The sequence below is a fragment of the Fringilla coelebs genome, assembly GCF_963513975.1.
Source record: "Fringilla coelebs genome assembly, chromosome: 13".
Lineage (NCBI taxonomy): Eukaryota > Metazoa > Chordata > Aves > Passeriformes > Fringillidae > Fringilla > Fringilla coelebs.
The window spans coordinates 12619045-12640127 of record NC_140039.1 but is presented as its reverse complement, the minus strand read 5'-3'; the positions used below and the strand labels follow the sequence as shown (position 1 = coordinate 12640127).

At 41.9% G+C, this 21083-nt stretch overlaps 2 protein-coding genes across 3 annotated transcripts; one reads left to right on the top strand and one right to left on the bottom strand.

The window, feature by feature from the left end:
* Positions 1–125: 125 nt before the first annotated feature.
* Positions 126–11478, bottom strand: TMEM43 (transmembrane protein 43). Of its 2 annotated transcripts, XM_084214321.1 has the most exons (12): positions 11340–11478; positions 10020–10169; positions 8936–9070; positions 8154–8248; positions 7439–7488; positions 5895–5964; positions 5471–5541; positions 5184–5305; positions 4532–4606; positions 4349–4450; positions 2868–2985; positions 126–1948 (listed from the first exon to the last, which is right to left on the bottom strand). In XM_084214321.1, exons 1-12 carry the CDS (start codon positions 11349–11351, stop codon positions 1746–1748), a joined length of 1203 nt encoding a protein of 400 aa, XP_084070447.1. In that variant the 5' UTR covers positions 11352–11478; the 3' UTR covers positions 126–1745. The 2 variants fall into 2 exon arrangements, with proteins under 2 accessions (XP_084070447.1, XP_084070448.1); XM_084214322.1 differs by lacking the exons at positions 10020–10169; positions 11340–11478 and adding an exon at positions 9454–9530.
* A 152-nt stretch (positions 11479–11630) lies between these two features.
* On the top strand, positions 11631–20813 carry CHCHD4 (coiled-coil-helix-coiled-coil-helix domain containing 4). The gene is made up of 3 exons (XM_084214323.1): positions 11631–11828; positions 13534–13632; positions 18915–20813. The coding sequence occupies exons 1-3, from the start codon at positions 11807–11809 to the stop codon at positions 19220–19222; spliced, it is 429 nt and encodes a 142-aa protein (XP_084070449.1). The 5' UTR covers positions 11631–11806; the 3' UTR covers positions 19223–20813.
* Positions 20814–21083: the final 270 nt, after the last annotated feature.

The following is a 21083-nucleotide window of genomic DNA, read 5'->3' as shown; positions in this document are numbered from 1 at the left end:
CTACCTGGGCATTACATTATTCCTGGATATAAAACAGGCAATACTTGAATTTAATAAAAAAGCCTACAGACCAACCTTTTGAAAACAGTATTTTATTAAATATACAAAAGCTCAGCACTGCTGTAGAAAATTTGTCACTTCATTTTCAGTAAGTAATGCTGGTTAGTGTTCTGCATCACGGGCAAAACAGCAGCAGTTCAAAAACAGTTTTTCTCCCCCATGGAGCACAATTCCTGACTGCTGGAGCATGAGCAGGTGTTGCTGAGCAGCAGGAAAGCTGTGCAGCAGCACTGCCACGTACCAGGGCATGCACATGGTCAGCTCCTGTACCTGCCCTTTCACTCCCTGCTCCTGATTTCACCAGGACAGAGCTCTGAGACCAAAAAATACCAAAAGAATAACAGTAACTAGGACTAATGAAGTCATTAGAAATTCTCAAAACATTTATGATTTCTAACTCAGATTTCTATTTCAGAATAATTTCTAGCAAACATTTGCTTCTATGTATGTTCAAGTCAAGTTCCTTTGATACAGAGAACACTCCTCTGATGGTCATAAATAGATTTCATAATAGGAAACATTATTTTTGTACCGAACTGTGTATACTTACAAAAACCCCAAAACAGTAGTGCAGGGGGCCCCATCTGGAAGCCAGACTCTAGCTTGGTGGAGACACTTAAGGGTGTCTCTAACTTCAAGTACTGGTTACAACAGATAAACATGAGCCATCACAACACTACAAGGCATTTCTCTAACAAGCTACAAAACTACCAATTTAGGCTACTAAAATCTATGAAAAATAATCAGGCAAAAATGTTTCCATGACTTAATTCCACAGAGTATGTTCATTGTCCTTACTAAGTGAAATGAAAGCTAGGAACAGTATACACAGCAAAAAAAAAAACAACCCTATTTTAGACTACACATTCAATTATAAAAGTCAATGTTGTTTCAAGGCAGGTTTTTTATTTACATATGAATGACCTGTGAGGATCCCTTTAAGTGCAATTTGAAGTGAAATTTTTGAAACTGTTTGACATAGTCCAGGCTATCATTTTGGATGCTTAACCAAGAACAAGTTCAGACACTTAAAACCTGGGGGAAATCAATGTGTCCTGATAAATCTGCCCAACCTCAGAGCACTGCTAACCTGGCCACTCATTGCATCAATGACCTAAAATCCTCAGTCCAAAAGCACAGGGTTTACATGAGTATTCTGTGGAATTCACCTAAGCTATGTTTCCCCTTTGAACACATGCACTGCCAAACACATCAGCCAAAGGAGAGTTCCTGACTGTGCAACCAGAAAAGGCAGCAGAGGGAGGGTTTGTCAGAGGCAGGCAGGCACATGCATTTCCTAAGGACATGTACCAGGGTCCACGGGATGCAGCTGGCACTTTATCCAAAACACACAAGGTGCCCCACCCAGCAAGGACTTGGCAGTTCTCAAATCAGGGGGAATTACTAAGCAGTAAGAGGTACAAATCTGCTTGTTCACTAACTTACCGTCAATACACACACCTAAAATGCCTTTTTCCCCAAAGCTGGTGTCACTGAATTCCCACAAGCAGCATCCTATAGTCCTGTGGATAACATATGCCAATAATCCCATCCAAGCCCCCTCCCCAGCTTTCGGTGCTCGCTGCTGAGCTGTGATTTGCTGTAAGCTTGCTGCAGGAACCGGGCAGAAATGCACTTGGGAAGGTTCTAACCAGGACTCAGCTCAAGACCCGACCACCTCCCTGTCACTGCTGCTTCTTGGGCAGAACACGGGATCTGGCCACCAGGATGGGGACAGCGGCGAGCAGCATCAGGAGCAGGGCCCAGAGCGGGCGGTAGAAGAGCCAGCCCACGGAGATGGTCAGCAGGGACAGCGAGCTGGCCACACACACCGCAAACACCTTCAGGCCAACGCTAACCAGGTCCCTCACCACAGGAAACCAGTCCACTGCAGGGAGAATGAAACATGGCATGAAGCACTTGGCAAGATGACCGTTTAAAAAGAAGTCTGATTCATGCCTAGGATCTGCACCCTAGCAGCTGCAATCAAGAGCACTGGATTAGGCATTTCAGCAGAGCATTATCAAGACACTTGATCATTAAACAACAGCTAAACATATAAGGCAATGCTATCTTCATCTCTTCACAGAGGAAGTAATCCAAAATGAAGATTTGTCCAAGGCCTGAGAGGCAGAGACAGACAACCCTGCAGCTATAGAACAAGTCTAGGGCAACTGATACAAGCTGCTAACACAAGAATTCCTTTCTAGCAACAATAAATCCTGGAGCAGCATGTATATGGATAAATAAATCAGGAAAAAAAAAGGTTCATGCTACAAAGTGAATGACGTCTTTGATGTCAGAAGTTTATGCAAGTTTGAGGCATTGTCCTGTTTTTCTGGTTTTACTCCAGCATTTTCTATATTAAAAGAATAAACAAAAACTTCTTTTGCTGTTTGTTTACAATAGTGTGGAATAACCAGACACAAAAATGTGTTTCAATACAGCTGCTGATTAGGACCTGTTGGGGGAACCAGCTGTGTGTGGGTGCAGAAAGTATTTGTATTGCAGCACCTTGACTTAGATTTGAAAGAACCAGCCCAAAACATGCCTCAGCTTTTTATTTTGGGAAGCTCTGGGCTGGGATCTTCTGAGACTGGTAAAAGATATTTGTGTGGGTTTTTTTAATGTTCACAAAGCAACCACTTGGTTCTGGGCTCCTGTTTACCTGCAGTTGCCTACAGTGACTTTTCAGATCAAATTAAATCTGAGTTAAAATCAGATTTCTCCTGGTCTCCAAATGAACTAACTCTCTAGAGGTTACAATCTTGTTCCTAGATCATTTTACCTGTCTGTGAAAAACTTACCTAATGTGTAAAAGATCCTGGTCATCAGGCTGATGCCCACAAACATTGAGAGCCAGCCAGCTGCACGGAGGGCCCAGGTCTTCATGGTGTTACTCTCCTGCTCCTTCTGAAACACCTCCTGAAAGCAAACACCATCACATGCAGCCTGTTTCTTGTTCAAGATCCTCTTAATTCCAGTACATTATGAGCCAAGCAGAGCCAAGAGTATTTTAGGAGTATAATTTCTCTTGCAAAAAATACCTTGCAGCTCATTCTGCAAGGTCTGTGCAGTATGGCAGTACACTGCAATAGATTGAACAACAGTGCAGCATGGGGGAAACTGGCACTTTTCATAATGAAAACAACCTAAAAAGCACCACTCAACACTACACACAGGCAGAAAGCACCCAGGTTTTGCTGAAATTGGATACATTCTCCTTACTGTGGAAAATAAGACACTAATAAGTAACTGTCATAAAGAAGGAAGAGTCTGATTTCATTTTGAAGGAAGAGAGAATAGGCAATATCCACTGATGGCTGAGGAAAAGGTGTGTGAAAGAGATCAAGCTGGATGAAAGCAGGGAAGTAGGATCAAGCGGGGAAGAAATCTAAAAGGTATGTGTGCATTTCATCAGGCAAAGCAAAGCATCTCTTTGCAAGAATTCTGATTAAGATTTTTTTCAAAATGGATTGTGTGACCCTCTGGCTCAACAAAATGTTCACATGAAGATGGCTGGGATGTCAGAAAGCACTAATGGTAAGAGGTGTGTAAGACTGATTGATTATTTGCACTTAGAAGTACTCAATGCATTATTTCTTTGTAACCAGTTCATTTTCAATGAAATAAAATTCTGTCTAATGAAGATTCGGAGCAGAGGGTTGATTCTACTGCAACTCTTTCAAGTCAGAACAAAGCCTTTCTAACTGCTTTTGGGAGCACCTGTAAACTCTTGACATCTGCTTTTCTTTGCAGCAGGGCATGAAACAAATCATTAACGGAAACAAACCTACTAAAAGAAGTAAATGAATCACCAAATTGCTGGAGCATGCAGGATTTATTGAAGCATAATGCTCTGCCTGAAGGTTCTTTCTCAGCCAGAATAGTAATAAACATTTCAAACAAGCCTAAACTCCTGTTATTAGGAGCTGAAGAGAGAATAACTCTAATGGTTTATTTAATTAAACCCTGATTTTTACTATTTTTACATGTAACCTGTTCAAAAGCATGTGCTTGCATGTGTAAGTGGGACACAACCAAGGAGCAAATAAAAACAAAATGAGAGGGCACATAAACAATCTTTAAAGAAAACAGAATGTGCAGAAACCTGGAAGCAAACACAGGCTACAACCTGTTGTCCAAAAAATTGAGAGAAAAGCCAATGTTTATATGAGTATCTCCTCCTCTACAGCCAGTCTGAAGGAGAGTAAGAGCTTCATCTTCTGCTGCTTCTGCACTTCCACCTCAAGTTTTAACCCTCCCCTAGAAGAGCATGGTATCTCACCTCAACAGAGAGGTCCCCAGGGTACAGAATCTCCAGAACATCTCCAGACTTGGTACGATATGGAACCAGCTGATCCCCTCGCTGCCGAGCAATCACAGTCACCTTGGAAAAGAGGGAAAAATATTTACTGCTTACTGAGTTGGGATGAGAGCTTGCAAAATACAAAAACAGCTGAAGACTCACCCTGTCAGCAGAGCCCAAATGGGGATCATCTCCACTCAGACCAGCGTAGAAGAAAGAGACACGAAGGTCTCCCACCTAGAAACAAGAGAAGATTGGAAGTCAAGAAAGATTATTTTACAAAGGGGAATCACAGGAAAGAGAGCACAGGAACATCCTATATTTATCAACACTTTTTCTGAACATTTATGTCACGCAAGAGATAGCCAGAACGATTTCCAAGCTGTCCTTTTTTCAGGGCTAGCTGGCCACTGAAACATGAGAGCTCAAATGCTGTTTTGTAATATTCCCTCTGATTAAGCTGCAGGAGCACATGATATGTTTGTTCATCATTCCATCTTTTGGCAAAACAGGGCAGGCAGCCATGTGACAACAAGCTGTTTGTACTCCTCAATACAGCAAGGCAGAGGTGCAGCCCACCAGCACCATCCCTTTCCAGTTAAAAGCACAGCAGACTTGAGAAGACAGAGAATAAAGGAGTGGACTGGAAGCTTTCTGCAAGAGAAACATTCATTCTCTAGGGCTGCACTACGGCAGTCATCCTATGTGATGGTCTGCACTCCATTTTCTATACATTTCCACAGAAATGAGACAGGCCCCAGTTTCTTTTTCACATACAAGTAATCACTGCTTTAGTTTATCTTTCCCATCTTACTTCTGGACGCCTGGGGTTGTCGCTGTGATAGAAATAATCTTCTCTTCGGGTAACATCAGCATGGGGATCCTCCAGGTGTGACAAACTCAACTGCTTGAAATCATCAATTTTATCCACGAGACCTAAGCACAATAAAGCATCAAGCTGAGGCGCAGTGTCTAACCTGGAATGGCCAATTTGCTGGCTGGCTTCCCGATTATCACTTGACATGACAGCTATTGTGGAAAGAACCAAAGTCCATTGCTGATGCAACAGCAGACACAAAGCCAGTACAAAACAACCCTTACCCTTGGAAAGAACAAAGCTGCCAACCTGGACGTTAGGAGAAACAGCAGTGAAAGACTCCACAGCCATGGCACTGAGGAACAGAGAGAGTCCCTGATTAGTCCCAGAATTATGATATAACTCTTGACTTGCAGTATGTAATATATAGAACAGAAAAGGTACTATGGCAAACATCAGGAGAAACTCGAAGAGCTAAATGACTGTCATGATGTGAAAACAAATCCATCATACTGCTGGAGCCATTAAAACAAGGCATCACTCTTGGAGCTGCTCTCATTTCTTGATGCCTTCATTCTCCCAACTACCAAAAGAACAGCAGCTACTGTTTCATCTACTGCACTCTGTTATGAAATCAGTCATGTAGCTTTCAAACTTGATCAGATCCAGTGACAGAATTCAGAGGGACTGTGCCAGATGGTACCTCACCTCGGGTTTTTGTGTCCAATTTCTCGATCAAAGTTTCTGCTGTTCACAACTTCTGATTTCCACTCTGTATCTAAACAGAAAGATAAGAAGGTTGAGTAAATGACACTCAGATCTCAGTTACTGAAGACATCTCTCAATCATTTAGTTCTAGGTTACACTTCTAGTAATACTGTCTACATCAATGTGTGTCATAGTCTGTCATGTCTGTAGAGATCCCTCCTCCTAGCATATTAATAGGGAAAGGCAGGATTTAGGGTAAAAAAAGGTATTTCTGGGATAAAATTGTTACTCAACTTTGCTCAGCTTTTTTGTTGGCATCTTCCATGATCAGGCTTTGATTCCTGGCTCCACTCTTTGGGAATAAGCTGGTTTTGTGATAACAAGGATCAGGGGGAAAAGGGAGAGGAGTCTGGAATGAACTTGAGTCCAGAAAAGGTTGAGTCCAAATGTGTTTTGCCAATACCCAAGTCAGTAATTAAATATTTATTTTAACTGACAATAAACTTTCCCCAAGGAGAGTCTGTTTTGCCCATAATGGCAATTGGAAAGCCATCTCCCTGTCTTTCTTTCAACCTGTCCTTCACTCCTATCATTCCCAATTTCTTCCCCAGTCCTGCTGAGGGGAGAGTAATCAAGCACCATGTGGGTCCATGGCTGGCATACATAAACATTTACAGGACAGAATCCATCAATCTCGAGAGGACAGCTGTTTTTTTAGATGGCATTTCTTTTTGTTCCCTATCACTGTGAGCCTGTTTTTCATGGCTCACAACTGCCAGCTTTGCCCCTTATGTACCTCCATGACACAAGGTCCCCATGCTGCACTCAGCTGAGTAGTTTTATATGATCACACCCAGAAACTGCTGCACACCCACATTAGACATCCATGTGCTTTGATCAGAGATAAATGAAGCACAGAGACCAATCTCCAAACACATGATGACTCAGTGTGCTTTTCTGCCACTGGGTAGATCAGAATAACGCACTCAGTTCTGTTCCTGCCAAAAAAGCACTTGGCAAAAGCCACGGGGAGCATCAGAAGGTGCTGCTGGTTTTCACTGGCTGGTATCAACATCCAAACAGGTTCTCAACAGGCTCCCTTACAGGCTGGAGCTAAACTGCTTTTCCCTGTCTATTCTCTTCTGCTCACACCTGACATATTCCCAATTACTCCATGCCTGAAGTGTAATCTCAGGTGTAGCTTTGAACACACTCCCACCTCTGCCCATTGAGGATCTTATGGGCCCTATTTCTGAAGCATCCTATCCCTGGGTGTTCCTCTGAACTTTTAGGGGTTTCAAAAAAAGTCTCAGATTTTCTGTAGCCCTTGCTTGCTGACAACACATCTCCTTTCACCTCAGTTACCTCAGGAAAGGGAGATTCTGTCATTTGCTTAGGAAGAGAATTTCTGCTTATCTCTTCACGTTCCTTTCTTTCCCAAGAAGAAAATAAAGGTTTTACAACAAAAATCAAAATACACACACACACACACAGAGAAGCCCAAAGTTACATGCATAAAAAGGACTTTCTGTTGATCAACTTACTGTATGAATACTTTGTCTCTTTCTTAATCTCACCATCCTCCTCATATTCGCTGCAGAGAAAAAGGGCTGGGATGAGAACCAAAACAGTGCACACACACCCCTGCTCAGGGCAGAATACACTTCACCAATGAAATGCACAGACAGATCTCTGGCAACACAGACATATCTTTATACATAACCTAACTCTTCTTTGAACTACCTGTTCTGAAGACAGATTTTTCTGTACCAGGAGAAAACTCTGATTGATGAGGAACAGAGTTGTTAAGTACAATGAGACAAGCTAGCCCAAATCAAGTCTCTAACAGATGCTGCACCATAAGCACGCTAAAACTGAGAAATTATTTTTCACACCTTCACTACCTCTGACCTTTTTTTTATCAGCCGTGAAAGACATCTGGAACATGAATTCTGTGCAGTCACACCTACATAATAGCTAAAAAACATTCATACTACCATCAGTGGAATTATTAGCAATAGCAGAAATGTTTTCCCTATTTTGGTTGCAACTATTAGCAGAGCAGTTACCATCTCTCAAAGAAATTAAAGGGATTCTCTAAAGGAAAAAAAATCCAAGAGCTCTAGAATTCTCTTGCTATGAAGAGTTTTTTTATTTGGTTTCTTTTTTCCCCTTCAGTTTAAGGAAAGAAAAAGAATTGTGATAGGATCCTGGTGACACAATGGTGTCAAACTACTTTTAAAGATTACTTTCACTTACTTGGAATCTTCATATTCAACCCACTGGTACATTTCCACATTACGCTTAAGTTTGACAGCTTGGATGGAGAGCCCATAGCTGGGGTCAAACAAAGGCTGTGCAAAAATTAAAGAAAATACAAGTCAGTCTAAATGCTGTACCTTACAACCTCAAACACTACTTTTACTACTGAGCCCATTTACATATCTCACTGTACAGCTAGTAGCATCTTACACACAGGTGAACACAGTATAAATGTCATGAAAGACAAAAAGGAATGTCTCTGGCAAATCTAACCTGAAGAATCATCATCAAAAGTGAAGAATGAAACCAGAACTGCTGACTATGGGTTTACAGGTTTTACTGTTTAAACCAGGAGATTCTGTTTTGCTGGAAGGCCCTGTGTTACCTTCTGCAATGTGGGTGGACCATGGAAAATGTCACCACTACTGAAAAGTAAAAACTTGCAGAGCTCCTGTGCTGCAAGAGCCTGAAGACTTAACAATATCATGAACACACAACAGGTTCCCTACACAATTGGCAACTGAAATTATCTATGAAAGGCAGCTTGAGGGTAAACACAGCTAGAGCTGGCATTGGCTTGAAGAAGGGAGTGCAAGGCCATTCAGCATCTCCCTGATTCCAGGCCAAGAACCAGAGCTTGAGTGGTAGCTGCCAATGCATAGAGGAGGGGAAAAGCCAAATGTCTTTTCCTGGATATCAAACAAAACTTTAATTGCCAAAGACTTTTCCTTCCCTCCAAGCTTGAAATACTCCTACCTTCAAGATACTATTTTATTTACCTTGGATGTACTCAGAGCTCCAGCCAAGTGCACCAGTCTCCCCTCATTCTGCTGAGAGATGCTGTGGATGTTGTCAAGAGGGACCACAAGAGAAAGTCCCTCATCGAGAGACTTGGCTGTCCTTAAAGCTCGTCCCTGCAATGAAGAAATCAGAAATCAGCTTGTGGACAATCAACATCACAGCAGCATTTTGTGAACAAGGTTAGCAGACAAGTGTACTGATGACCACAAGGAATGCTTGTATATTCAGCCCAAGGCATATTTTGGAAACATACTTGTACTTCTCTATTCTCCATCTGAGCCAGTTTGGGGCAGTACTTCTTACCCAGGAAGCAGGACCATTAACATCAACTAAGCTTCTCAAACAGACCCAAATTCTTCCTACACAGGTCCAAACTTCCTGCTCTGCACCTCTTACCGTGTTCATCGTTCCTGAATAACTGCAAAAATGATACAAATGACAGTTCATTTTCCACACATTTATATTGACTCCTTGGGAGAAGTTTTCCCTGCCTTACCATCATATCCTGATGTGCTTTTTTTCTGCAAAGTCATCAAAATTTGGAATAGCTATTTTTCCTCTTGTAGAGGTATGAAAAGAAGTCTCTAAGTGAAAATCCATAGAATTCTGCTCTCCACTCTAAAATTGCCAAAACAAGTATGATTTCAATGGTAGGGTCTTAAGCTTCCTGGCTTACTTTTTTTAAAATTGTATCTAAAACCAAAAAATAATACTGAGAAAAAACAAATAAATAACTACTCCAACTTTGCAACATGTTTAAAGTAATTATAACACTACTAGAAATGAGGACCTCTTGTTATCTCAAGGAAAAAGAGGGCTGGCTCATGCAACCCTCTTACCACAGGCTGTTTCATCATCAGTTTACAAGCTTTGGATCTTATCTCTCATCACACACTGCTACTCTCTCTACTCTGCCTAGTTCCAGAGGAATACTACCTGTCGTCTGTCATTTCACTTTTCTGTTATATCCCAAGCATAAGCACCAGGTCCCCAGACCAAACCTCCTCTTCTCATGGGTCAAGTAATAATGCTGTGCACAAACACTGACAGTATTGCACTTACTTCATTGGTAAAAAGAACGTAGAAAGCCAGAAGAAACGTCACAAGTCCAATCAACATGCCTCCAGAAGTCTCACTGAGCCGCTCCAGGAACCCTGGTTTGGGCTCACTCGTGACTTTAACATGCTCTTTTCTGCTGCCTGGGTCAGAGAACTGTTGAAAATAAACCAAAAGTGCAATATTGGTGTGAAAGGGGAAAGCATTCAGTTTCAAAACAAGTCTCCTAGCTTTGTTAGCACTGCTGCCCTATAGCGCAGAACCTCTTGCCTTGGACCAAAACTTTCCCACACTTATTAAATGCCTTATCACACTTTTGATACCAGAAACACAATAAATAAATAAAACTCCAGCCTGATAGAAAAAAAAAGCCCCAACAACTAATTTCTATTATAGTGGTTCTACATGCTCAAGCTTTCTTCGGTCTGTGTCCAGGTTCTGTATTTGGAGTCCACGCCCTGCATTCAGGCTATGGCAAATTGAGTAATAGCTCTGAATTCCTGACCAGCTAAAACACTGCTATAAATAACAAATTATGATTCACCTCACCAGTAAAAAGAGTGCTGCACAGTCTAAAATAATTATATCCAGGGTAACAATAACTCAAAACAAGGCACAGGGCTAACATGAGAGCCCAGGGGTTTATCCATGCGTATGCGGCTTGTGGGGAGTTACCAAACCCAACTACAGCACACGCACAGAGCCAAGGCAGGGCATGGCACTTCTCTGTGTATGGAAAATCACGCTATGAAAAGCCAGTGTTCATAGAGGAGGCAGAGAAGTCCCGCAATTTTATTCGAATAAAGGGAGAGAGTTCACTGGGGCACACACCAGCGAGTTTTCTCTCTCGAGGTGTCGGAGGGCAGTCTCCTTTCATCCTACACTCCCAGCCGCACGCTGCCCTCTTCATTTCGCCATCGGCTGAGGTACGGAAGGTAGACAGAACCTTCCCGAACCGCCTTCCACATATCCCCCCCTTGAACCTACTGTTTTACCCCAAAGTTCAGAAGTCAGGCTAGTGCAGACCCACTTTCTGTGTGAGGAGCCAAGCTGTCTCAGCTCGGCAACCAACCTGCTGCCCAAAGTCAGCAGACATTAAGACCCATTTCAAAGACGTTAACATCCATACTTGCACCCATCGAATTGTTAGTAAAGTCATTAGCACACATCGTCCCTCTCATTTAGCTCATTTGGAGATGCCTGGTGGGCTGCGTCCGGCACAAGGCCCTGGCCGCAGCCCTGGCACATCGGGGGCGAGCGGGCTAAGCCAGGCGGACGCCGCACGGAGCGCGGAGCAGCGGCGGGGCCGGAGCGAGCAGCACTTACGTTCCTCGACATCCTGAGCCTCTCACTCCCCTCGGGAGCCACAACTCAGAGACCGCCAGACCCGTGCACTGCCGGCCGCGCCCTCATCCGCCTCAGGGCTCCCCCGCACCCGAGCCGCTCCCCGCCCGCAGCGGCGCACGCCGGGACGCGTAGTTCCCGCCGCGGCGGGGAAGCCCTTCCTTCTTCCTTCCTCCTTCTCTTCCCGCCTCCGTCTCTCCCCGCCCTGCGGCCGGGCGCGGGGCGGGCGGGAGCTGTAGTGCGGCGGGGCCGGGCCTGGCAGAGCTCTGCGGCCGACAGGAGGTGCGTCAGCGGCCGCCTCAGGGCCGGGAAGGCGCTTCCGGAGGCGGGAGGTCGCGGCGTGGAGCAGCGGCGCGGCGCTGCCCGAGCGGTGCTGGCGGGACGGCAGGAGCGGAGCGGCGGGGCCCGTGTGCGGCGCGCTGCGGAGGAAGGCACCGGCCGGCTCCGCCATGTCCTACTGCAGGCAGGAAGGTGCGCCCGAGTGTCCTCCCAATGTCACCCCGCCGGGCGGGCTCGCCGTGAGGCGGCCGGGAGCGGGTGCGTCGCGGGGTGACCGCCCGCTCCCCGCAGCCCGTGAGAGCAAGGCGCAGCCGGAGTAGAGGGGAGGCGCGGCAGCCGCCCGCGGTCCGTGTGTGGCGGCGGCAGCGCCGCCTCGCCCTCCCGCCGCGACCTTTCTCCTCCCGGAGGGCTGGAAGGGCGGCGGGGCCATGAGGCGCAGCGCGGTCCCGGGCGTGTGGGGACGGCGAGGCCCCGGAGCGGCCGGAGGTGCCCGCAGGGACCGTGTGTGGCCGCGGGGCGGCTGAGGCGTGCGGACAGGGCAGCTCCCGGCCGCGGAGCGCCTTCTGCCCCCAGGGGTTAAATTTATCCCAGCCTCGCTGGGTGGCCAGAGGTGTGGGGTTTTGCCTTTTTAAGGTCGATGGACAGGGTGGTAGACTGCGAACTTTTTTGTATCTGTATCATGTACAAGTGGTGGTATTTATGAGGCTTGACCACCTCTTAAAGTGGGAGATGCCTAGGTAAATACCTATGTCTATATATATATATATATATATATATATATATATATATATATATAAAAAGATCCCTGCTCTCCTGGGTGGGTAATGTGAAGGGCTGAATGTAAAGTTTCAGACTAGGAAAAAAGCACCAATAGTTCTAAATGCCATTTGTAAGTTACAAACTTGGCGACAGACTATGAACTGTATTGAGGTGGTCATAATGTATGGATCTCTCTTATGCTTTATGTTGTGCTTTGTTTAATTTTGCAAGATCTGTAAGTTGCCTTATGCAACCCTACAAAATTGCAGTGACGGGGTTAGAGTTCGTGTGTTTCTCGCTCCTTTCATATAATAAGTGATGGAACATTCCACATTGTAAAGTTTGCTGGAGTACAGTGCAGAATTGTCACAAAACCGTTTCTGCTTTTTAAAAGGTATTAGATTTATCTGTTTTTCAGAGCTGTTTAAATGCATGGTTACTGAGCAAGGTTAAGTTACTGAACATCTGCTGGCTGAGGTCACACTGGGGAGCCAGGAGATGTAAATTCTAATATGTCAAGTTACTGTAGTGGCCTGTATGAATTGGGAGAATTCTTGGGGAATTTACCATTTTTTCCACTCTGAGTGTGTGTTAGAGCTTTGCAGGGTTGTTAGAAAACTAAAACTACTGAAGTTTCCAGCCAAGCCTCCCCCCATATGCTGATGGCTATCCTCAGTTTTTAATTCAGATGATTAGTGTAAAAAACTACACTAGTCTTTAGCAAAAACCTCTGTTAATAATGAGTTCCTGTGGAACACTTTGCTGTTGTTTATTATAGTTTCTCTTTTACTTTTTTTTAAATTCTAAACCCTTAATTTGTTATAGTCCTGGTGTTGGAATAATTTGAGTTTGTTTGGAAACAGCTTTTTAACTTAGCAATTTAGTGAACTTTACTGTTTATTACAGGACATTGCTATGAAAATTGGAGCTTTAGAATAACAGAATTTCAGTGTGTATGTGTTCCTCTGAGCTAGTAACTGTTCTCATTCAAGGTGATTGTTAAATACAACAGTTCATTCTCAATATTATTGAATCACATTGAAAGTCTCATTACCTTGTGGTGTACAGCAGTTTTGTAAATGACTCTTTTCTGTCACAGATTTCTCTGAACTTTTGCTTCTTGTCTCCTCCATGGTAGGAAAAGACAGGATCATATTTGCAACCAAGGAGGACCATGAGACACCGAGCAGTGCTGAGCTGGTTGCAGATGACCCAGATGACCCTTATGAAGAGCACGGTCAGTAGTGAGCAGAACGGAAGTAAGGGGTGTTACATCATACATAAATCCAACAGAAAACAAACCCTGCATGAATGAGAAAAACTTATTTAAATGAGATGAATGAGAAAAGCATATTTAAAGACTGAGGGCAGCTGGTTATGCGGTAAATACCCAAACTCTTGGCAGTTTTAACTGCTAGATTCGGACCTCACAAATGACACATTTTCTTCCGGTATTTATTTTTCTACACTTCTAATGATTTTTCTTAGTGCCCTATTCAAATAATCTGTTGATGGCTTTTAGTTTTGGTTAGTGGCCAGAGATATGCTGGGATACCTTTTCCTTTATTAATAAAAGTTAGAGCCTAATCTGGAGGGGGATACAGTATGGGTAAATGAAGGTGGTATAGAAGGTAATCTTGTAAAATTTTTGGGTTTTTGACTGTAATCATCATGCCTTGAAAAGATAAAAGTTTTCATTAAGATTACAGTTCTTGTACAAAGTATATCTAACCTGAAAATAGAGATTTAAGAGAGCAGAATACTTCTGAGACCAAGTCTTAGAATATCCTGGTTGTATATTTTAAATAATGGGTAAATTAACTGTACTTCGAATAATGATGATTTAATATATTTTGCTCTGGGTTATTGTGAAAATATGAGTTTAGGGTAATTTTTTCTAATTGCCTCAGTGTTTACAGATCTTTTGGTCTCTTCACTTTGTGTGAAGGGATTTCATTGGTTTCAGCTCAAATGAAGCTGAAGTAAATTCTTCAGACTCTTTGAAATTTAGAAAGTGAAAGTTACGCTCTTTAAAGTGTCTCAGAGACCTTTAGAGGGCAGCATTTGAGCAGTTTAGCAGCTGGAGCTCACAGGGTCTCTGTTAGCTGATATGGTGTTTACTGCAATTTGAACCACACCTGCCTGTGTCGTTAAAATTAACTTTTTTTGTACATAGATTTGTGTTGAAATGTTACTGCACTTATCTGCCTATTTATCTGTCTTCATTACAACTGTATGTAGTCAGTTATATATCTAAAAGTTTTTCTCACTTGCACTGCTAATTCTGTTAATGTCCTAGTGTGACATACGTTTGGGTAATAAACTAGTCAAAATCAAAAGAACCACTTTATTTTTGTTTAAACGCCATATCAGTTGATTGCTGGTATGTGTATTTTGTTGGACATGAAAAGGCTGTGGTGAGGAGGACAGGTGATGGGGTTTGTTTCCTAGCAGTCCTGCATTTACAGAATGTTTGGACACTTTCTTCCTCAGCAGTAAATCATAGAAGAAAGGGGGAAAGCCAGGAGTTTTTTATGTCACCTTACAGTGACAGTGTGTCTGTGGGATTCAAAATGAGAAACTATAAACTATGTTTAAGTACTGTCAGTAAGTTTGGGTGGGGATTTCTTGTTGTGTGATTTTCTTTGTTAGTTTGTTGAGATTTCTTCTTCGTATGTGGTAAATTATTGCCTTGTTTTTAAGTCTGAAAAACCTCTTGAATGACCCAGGGCTACAGTGCATTAGATCAGAAAAGAGAAAATGGGCATATCACAGAATGGAGCAGTAGGGAATGCAGCTTATGGGCAGGAAAGACATGAGTAAAATGGGTTGGAATATGATGAAATGCTGAAGCTCTGGCTTGCATGGCTTTTATTTAAAAGAAAATTGGGAAGAGTTTTGCTGTACCTAATGTAACATGCAGGCTTTTCTAATTTAGCTTCTGCTTGGAATAGAAGAATTGGTTTCCAGTGTTGTATAATTAACTGTAAGGGCTCTTTTCATCTTTCCTGCCCTTCCAAAGAGACCAGTCATATCTGGAAAAGAATAGATGCATTATATGGACCTGCCATAATCTGCATTGTTTTCTAATACACCTGAAACTTGTCTTTGAGGTTTTGTTTTATTGTAGGGGCCTTTTTCATACTTGAGATAAACATCTAGTTTGGTATTTGGTAATTTTTGATAGTTCTTATTTTGTCTCAGACATTAACAGACATTAGTCTTTGAGCAGTCTACTTGAATCAGTAGATTGGTCAGGAAAACTTGTGTTCTGTTTCCCTTAGGATAACAAGCAGTTGTATCCTGCTCTTATTTCTGTCAATATTTTGTTGTTGTTGTTGTATCAGCTGGTAGATTTTGGTAGGCAAGATGTTAATGACTCACTTTAAGGTAAAAACATTGAAAGAAAAAAGCCATAGGAAATGGAAAGGTGGACAAACTGGAGTAAGTTCAGGTTAGGATTTCATGCTGCTGTGAAGATCGCAGTTCACTGTCTGTGCTTTTGACAGCTGTGGCTGATGGAAACAAATTAAGAATTCATTTGCAGTGGTTTTGAAATAGTATTGTTACTGTAAAGCATCTTTCTAGTCCTATGTGTTGCAGATGGTGGAATTTAAACATGAAAGATTCCTGGTTTTCACTGACATCTTGGCTGCCTTCAGTTTGAATAATTTTTTATTTTATTAAGCTTATATGAAGAAGGCAATGATGAGTTTTGTGCATGCAAAGTGGTTTTTATTAGTGTTACAGCTGTGATGGGAAAGTTGGATAAAAGTACTTATGGAATTGGACCTCAAACACAGATTGTTGCTGGTCTTTCCCTTCTGTTTTTCCAGACTTGTTCCTGTCATCTTATTTTTATAAACAGTTTTAAAGTGGTTTCTAGAGAGGACTGATGAAGCAAAACTCCACATTGTTGTAAGAAAGAACTTGGTGAACGATCAGATGTACAGGACTGTTTCTATGACTAATGATGTCCCTTTCAATCCTGCTTCCTGTCATCTTACACTGTGAATCCCTGGCAGATAAACTTGTCATTGGGGTGTTTCTCATGTTACAGGGAAGAAAGTCTTCTCAGAACAGCAGTGGGGTTTCATACCAGTGAGTCCAAAGACAAATGTTGACACAGGTACAGGTGGGCCTGCCTTTGGCCATGACATGAGCAGCTTCCATGAGCCAGGAAACTTTAGGTTGTGAGATGTCAGCAATCAACTGCTCACACAAGACTTGATCTGTAGTGATGGAAACAGTGTTATTTTTTCTTCACGAGTGCAGGTTCAAGTAGATTGTGACTCACTGGATCAGTGAGGTTCAGGCCACATTTGAAAGAAGTTTGAATTCAATTTTAATTAAAAATAGTAATTTTATCTATTGTAAAACTTGCAACTCAGGAAGAGCAAAGGATGAAATCTGTTTCCAATTTAATTGTGTTCTAAGCTTGCTGATGGGCTTACTTATTGATGTGTGAATTCTGCTGTGATTATGAGTGAAGAAATGCTTGCTTTAGTCATCTGTATTTTTGTTTTGTTTTTCCAAAGCGTAGCTTCTGTGCACAGAACTTCTGAACTGATGCTATTTCAGTGATAAAATAGGTGTAGGTCAGTGATCTTGTGATACCATAGAATGTATTGTTTATGGGATAACTCACATTTTATTCTTAAAATGCTAGAAAAATGACCTTAAATGACTAGTTGATGGTAGTGAGGGGGAATATAGGACTGCAAAATCTAGTTTACAAAGCAAATTGTATTTCTTGTACATCATATGATTAACATCTTTCTGCTTTATGTCATCCTTGGCAATAAGGAATCTGACACCAGCCACCTATTTTCTTGTCTCAGAAGTCCTGCTTCTCCTCCAGGCAGCTGAAGATGCTGTGATGCAGTGGATTAGGTGCATATTATCAGTACAGTGAATATTACAGATATTTTGCAAAACCACCTTGCCGAATAAAGCATGGTCCATGGAAAATGACGGTATTACTGTAGTTGACTGAATCATGCTAAGGGCGCTGTTACTTCTGTAATGAAAGAGTCTGATCAATGCTGAGATTGGACTGACTGATTTTCTGCTCAACTGCATTGACTGGGTTAGAGAACATCTTTGATGAATTGCAAATCACAATAAAATATTCTTTTAATATAGGAATGAAATGATTGAGCTGCTTTTGCTGTACCAGTCAACATTCATAATATCACAGCCTGGTGTCCAAGGAATTGCACCTGGGAGTGAAATATATGTCTGGAACTTTGTTAATCCACAGGACAAAGACAAGATATAAGTTTTTTGAGTTCTGTGACAGTATTTTAGGTAATGTCAAGTTGTATCAGGTCTTAAATATAATGTCTTGTTTGAATCAGAATTAATTCAACTTTTTTGTGTGCCAGTGGTATTTTCATACCTCCTTTCTAAAGGAAAGGTGCTTAAATTTAAGGTTTATGCACATGCTATCAGCTTCTGCAGAAACTCAGCCTGGAGAGGAAGTTAGAAAAGTCTGCTAAAGAGGAGGAGAGCAAACTGTTCAAGCGGAGAAGAAACCAGCTTGGATCGTAGCATAGTAGTTCTCTTGTTCTTCACAGATGAACATACTTGTGTATGTTCATACCAGTAGAGAAAGGAAATAGGGATGTATTTATTGCCTTAGAGAAATGCATTAGAGACTGTAGAAGCCCACAGGACCAAGTCTGTTATATTGAATTTCTAAAATCAGAGGAAAGGAGTTCTTCAACTTGCTGTTTGATCTCCCTTATATAAATCAGTTGCCATCTAGAAGAACGTATGCCCTTAAATCTTCACCTTGCCAGTCCACCAGAGAAGTATTTCTGTCAGGACTTTAACTGTTCCAGAGCAGAGGTTTACAGCTGTTCCAGTTTAGAGTCTGAAGTGACACTTAACTCCTTTCAGCTGTGTTCTAAAGTACAATTCAGTTTCTGGCAACCAGACAGGCAGGCTTGCTGTTCCTTGTGTTCTGTGGCACATGACTTAATCTTTACAAATACACTGATTTTTGTTTTTGCAATTCTGGTCTTCCAGTTGAAATTTGAAGGGGGAAAGTTGTGAATTACTATTTCAGAGCTTATTTCAACCAAGAAGAAAAAGGCATCCATTTGATTTGATTTAGAAGATTTCTAGCCTTAATACTGGATTTAAAGTCTTATTATTTGTGTGGAATGATTTTAATGCTTGCTTGTTCTCCTGACAGTCTGGCAAATCGATTGACTTGATTTCCATCTGTTTTCCAGTTCCCTTAGAATACTCTCAGTGGTCTGTAGTCCAGGGAGAAGGACTTAATTCAGAGATGGATAGAGAACTAATCTCACTTGTGCCCATTAAAGGATTATACAGATCAGAGGGAGAAACAGACTGGCTGGGAAGTGAAAGGTGTTTATCAGCCTTGAAGCTACAGAACTAAGATGGCATTATAAGTGCTTGAGTTCACACCTGCAGCCCAGCAGCTGTCACTGAGTGAAATCAATGTTCGGAAGGTGCATTAACTTTTCTTCTCTCTTGTTTGTTCAGGATTGATATTGCCCAATGGAGATATCAATTGGAATTGCCCATGTCTGGGTGGAATGGCTAGTGGTCCCTGTGGGGAGCAGTTCAAGTCAGCCTTTTCTTGTTTCCACTATAGCTCAGAAGAAATAAAGGGATCAGACTGTGTGGACCAATTCCGTGCCATGCAGGAATGCATGCAAAAATACCCAGATCTTTACCCTCAAGAGGATGAAAATGATGAGAAGTCCAGCAAAGATTTGGAAGCTGCCTCTATGGAGGCCTCTGCTGCCTCTGCTGCCTCTGCTGCCAAAGAGGAGGAGGGATCCAGCTAATGAAGATGGAAGGAGGCTGTCGTCTCCATTTCTCATTTTCAGAGACATGGACTTCTGCACTGTGTCTGTCTTCTGAGTAGTGAGGAAATGTTTCACCATATTCTGTGCACTGTATCATAATAAATAATTTATTCCTGAAGGAGAAATCGCAGAGCTTCAGCCTTGCAGACAAATACTGCAAAAAGAGAGAGTGAGTGTGTGTATGTACTGTGTAACCTGGTTTTGGACACAGTTAAAACTTCAACAGCTGTTCTTTGCCCTCAAGTTTTCCTTGAGTTGTGACATGAATAATGTCTTGAAGTACATAGCTTTCAACTAAAATTCCACTGGCACACCAGGTCTGTCTTCATTTCAGTATGCTCTGATCAGTAGCTGCTTTTTATTTAATGTGTTCTGTTCTGTCAATAGAAATTACATTAAATGATTGTTTTTCCTTTAAGATTTCTTTTTTCCAAAGTGATGCAAGACATTGAAAATGGTCTAGATCTAGAATTTCTAAAATAATTTCAAATGGTCTTACTAGATTATGGTTGCATTTTAGTACTGGCATCAGATCAGGACTGCCAGGAAAACGTTGAAATGCACATCTTCTTTGATTTCATTTACTTACTGTGATGCCTTTTGCATTTTTAAAAATGGTGTGTTGTGCAACTGATGATTAAGATGAATGAAAAGAATGTTGTCACTGGCTTTATTTTTGCTCTGAAAATACAGCTTTTGGGTTCCTTTGGTTATTATCTTCTCCTTCAAGGTATAGATGGGCACTTGTAAAATACTTTGAGATACAATAAATTGTTACCTGGTGTAATGATCTCAAAACAGATACTGTGACTTAAGTGCATATTAAAAAGAAAATATTTTTACCCTCACTGGAAGTTGCTGTGTCTTTGTGATGTGGTGTTTTCTTTGGTTGGTTTTTTGTTAACACTGATTGGATTTGAGAACTGTTCTGTGCTGTAAGCAGATCTCAAACGAATTTGTGGCTTGTGAAGTTGCTCCAGCTTGTCAGATTTTTATTCTTGTCTTACTCTTTTCTCCCCAGCCCAGGCAGGAAGGCATAAAAAACCTAAAGCTTTTTCAGTAGCTGTAGTAGACTGGACCATGAACCACAAATAAACATGAACAGCTATTAAAATATTTGAAAATCACTTAAAAGGTACAAATTATTTAATAGTTCAGTATTAATAGCTATAGATAAACTATACTCCATTGTTTGTCTTTCTGAGCAAAAGATAGGCTGTGAGATTTATTTTTTTTTTCAAATGAGATTGTGGCTGTGGTTGTTGTTTTGTTTTTTTTTTTCTCTCCTTTTGCTGGCTACCTCACCCAAAGCATAAAAGGTTGTGGTGTCAGTAATGCAGCCACGAAGTCCAGCAATGTTTAAACACTTGCCTTTCTCTGTGGGCAGCACCCTGGGGTGCTCAGCAGCATTAATTCCATATAGCTCTTTCATGTCTTGCTTGCATAAGTGAATTCGGTGCCACTGATGTTTCTGAATGTTTGAGGGGAATTCTGGTCAAGTTTTACAGTGTCTCTGAGGTGTTTGTATTTCAGTGCAGCTGTTGGATCCTCAGAAAAAAATTTGTAGGCAGTAAGGTAGCTGACAACTACTTTGAACTGAGGGTAGTGATAGCAGAGACTCTGTGCATAACTGCTTTCCAAATAAACAAAGTGAGACAGAACTTCTCAGTGGGGCTCTTTCAGGCATAAGAAGCCAAGTGCCAAGTTAACCTGAGTAAACAGGCACAAAAGCAGCAAAGATAATCTTTGGCACTTAGGCAATAGATGAACACTGGGCACCAAATTAGAAAAAAATCACTTGCACCCAAGCTTCTGGTTGTTCAAATGGAAATTTAGTGCA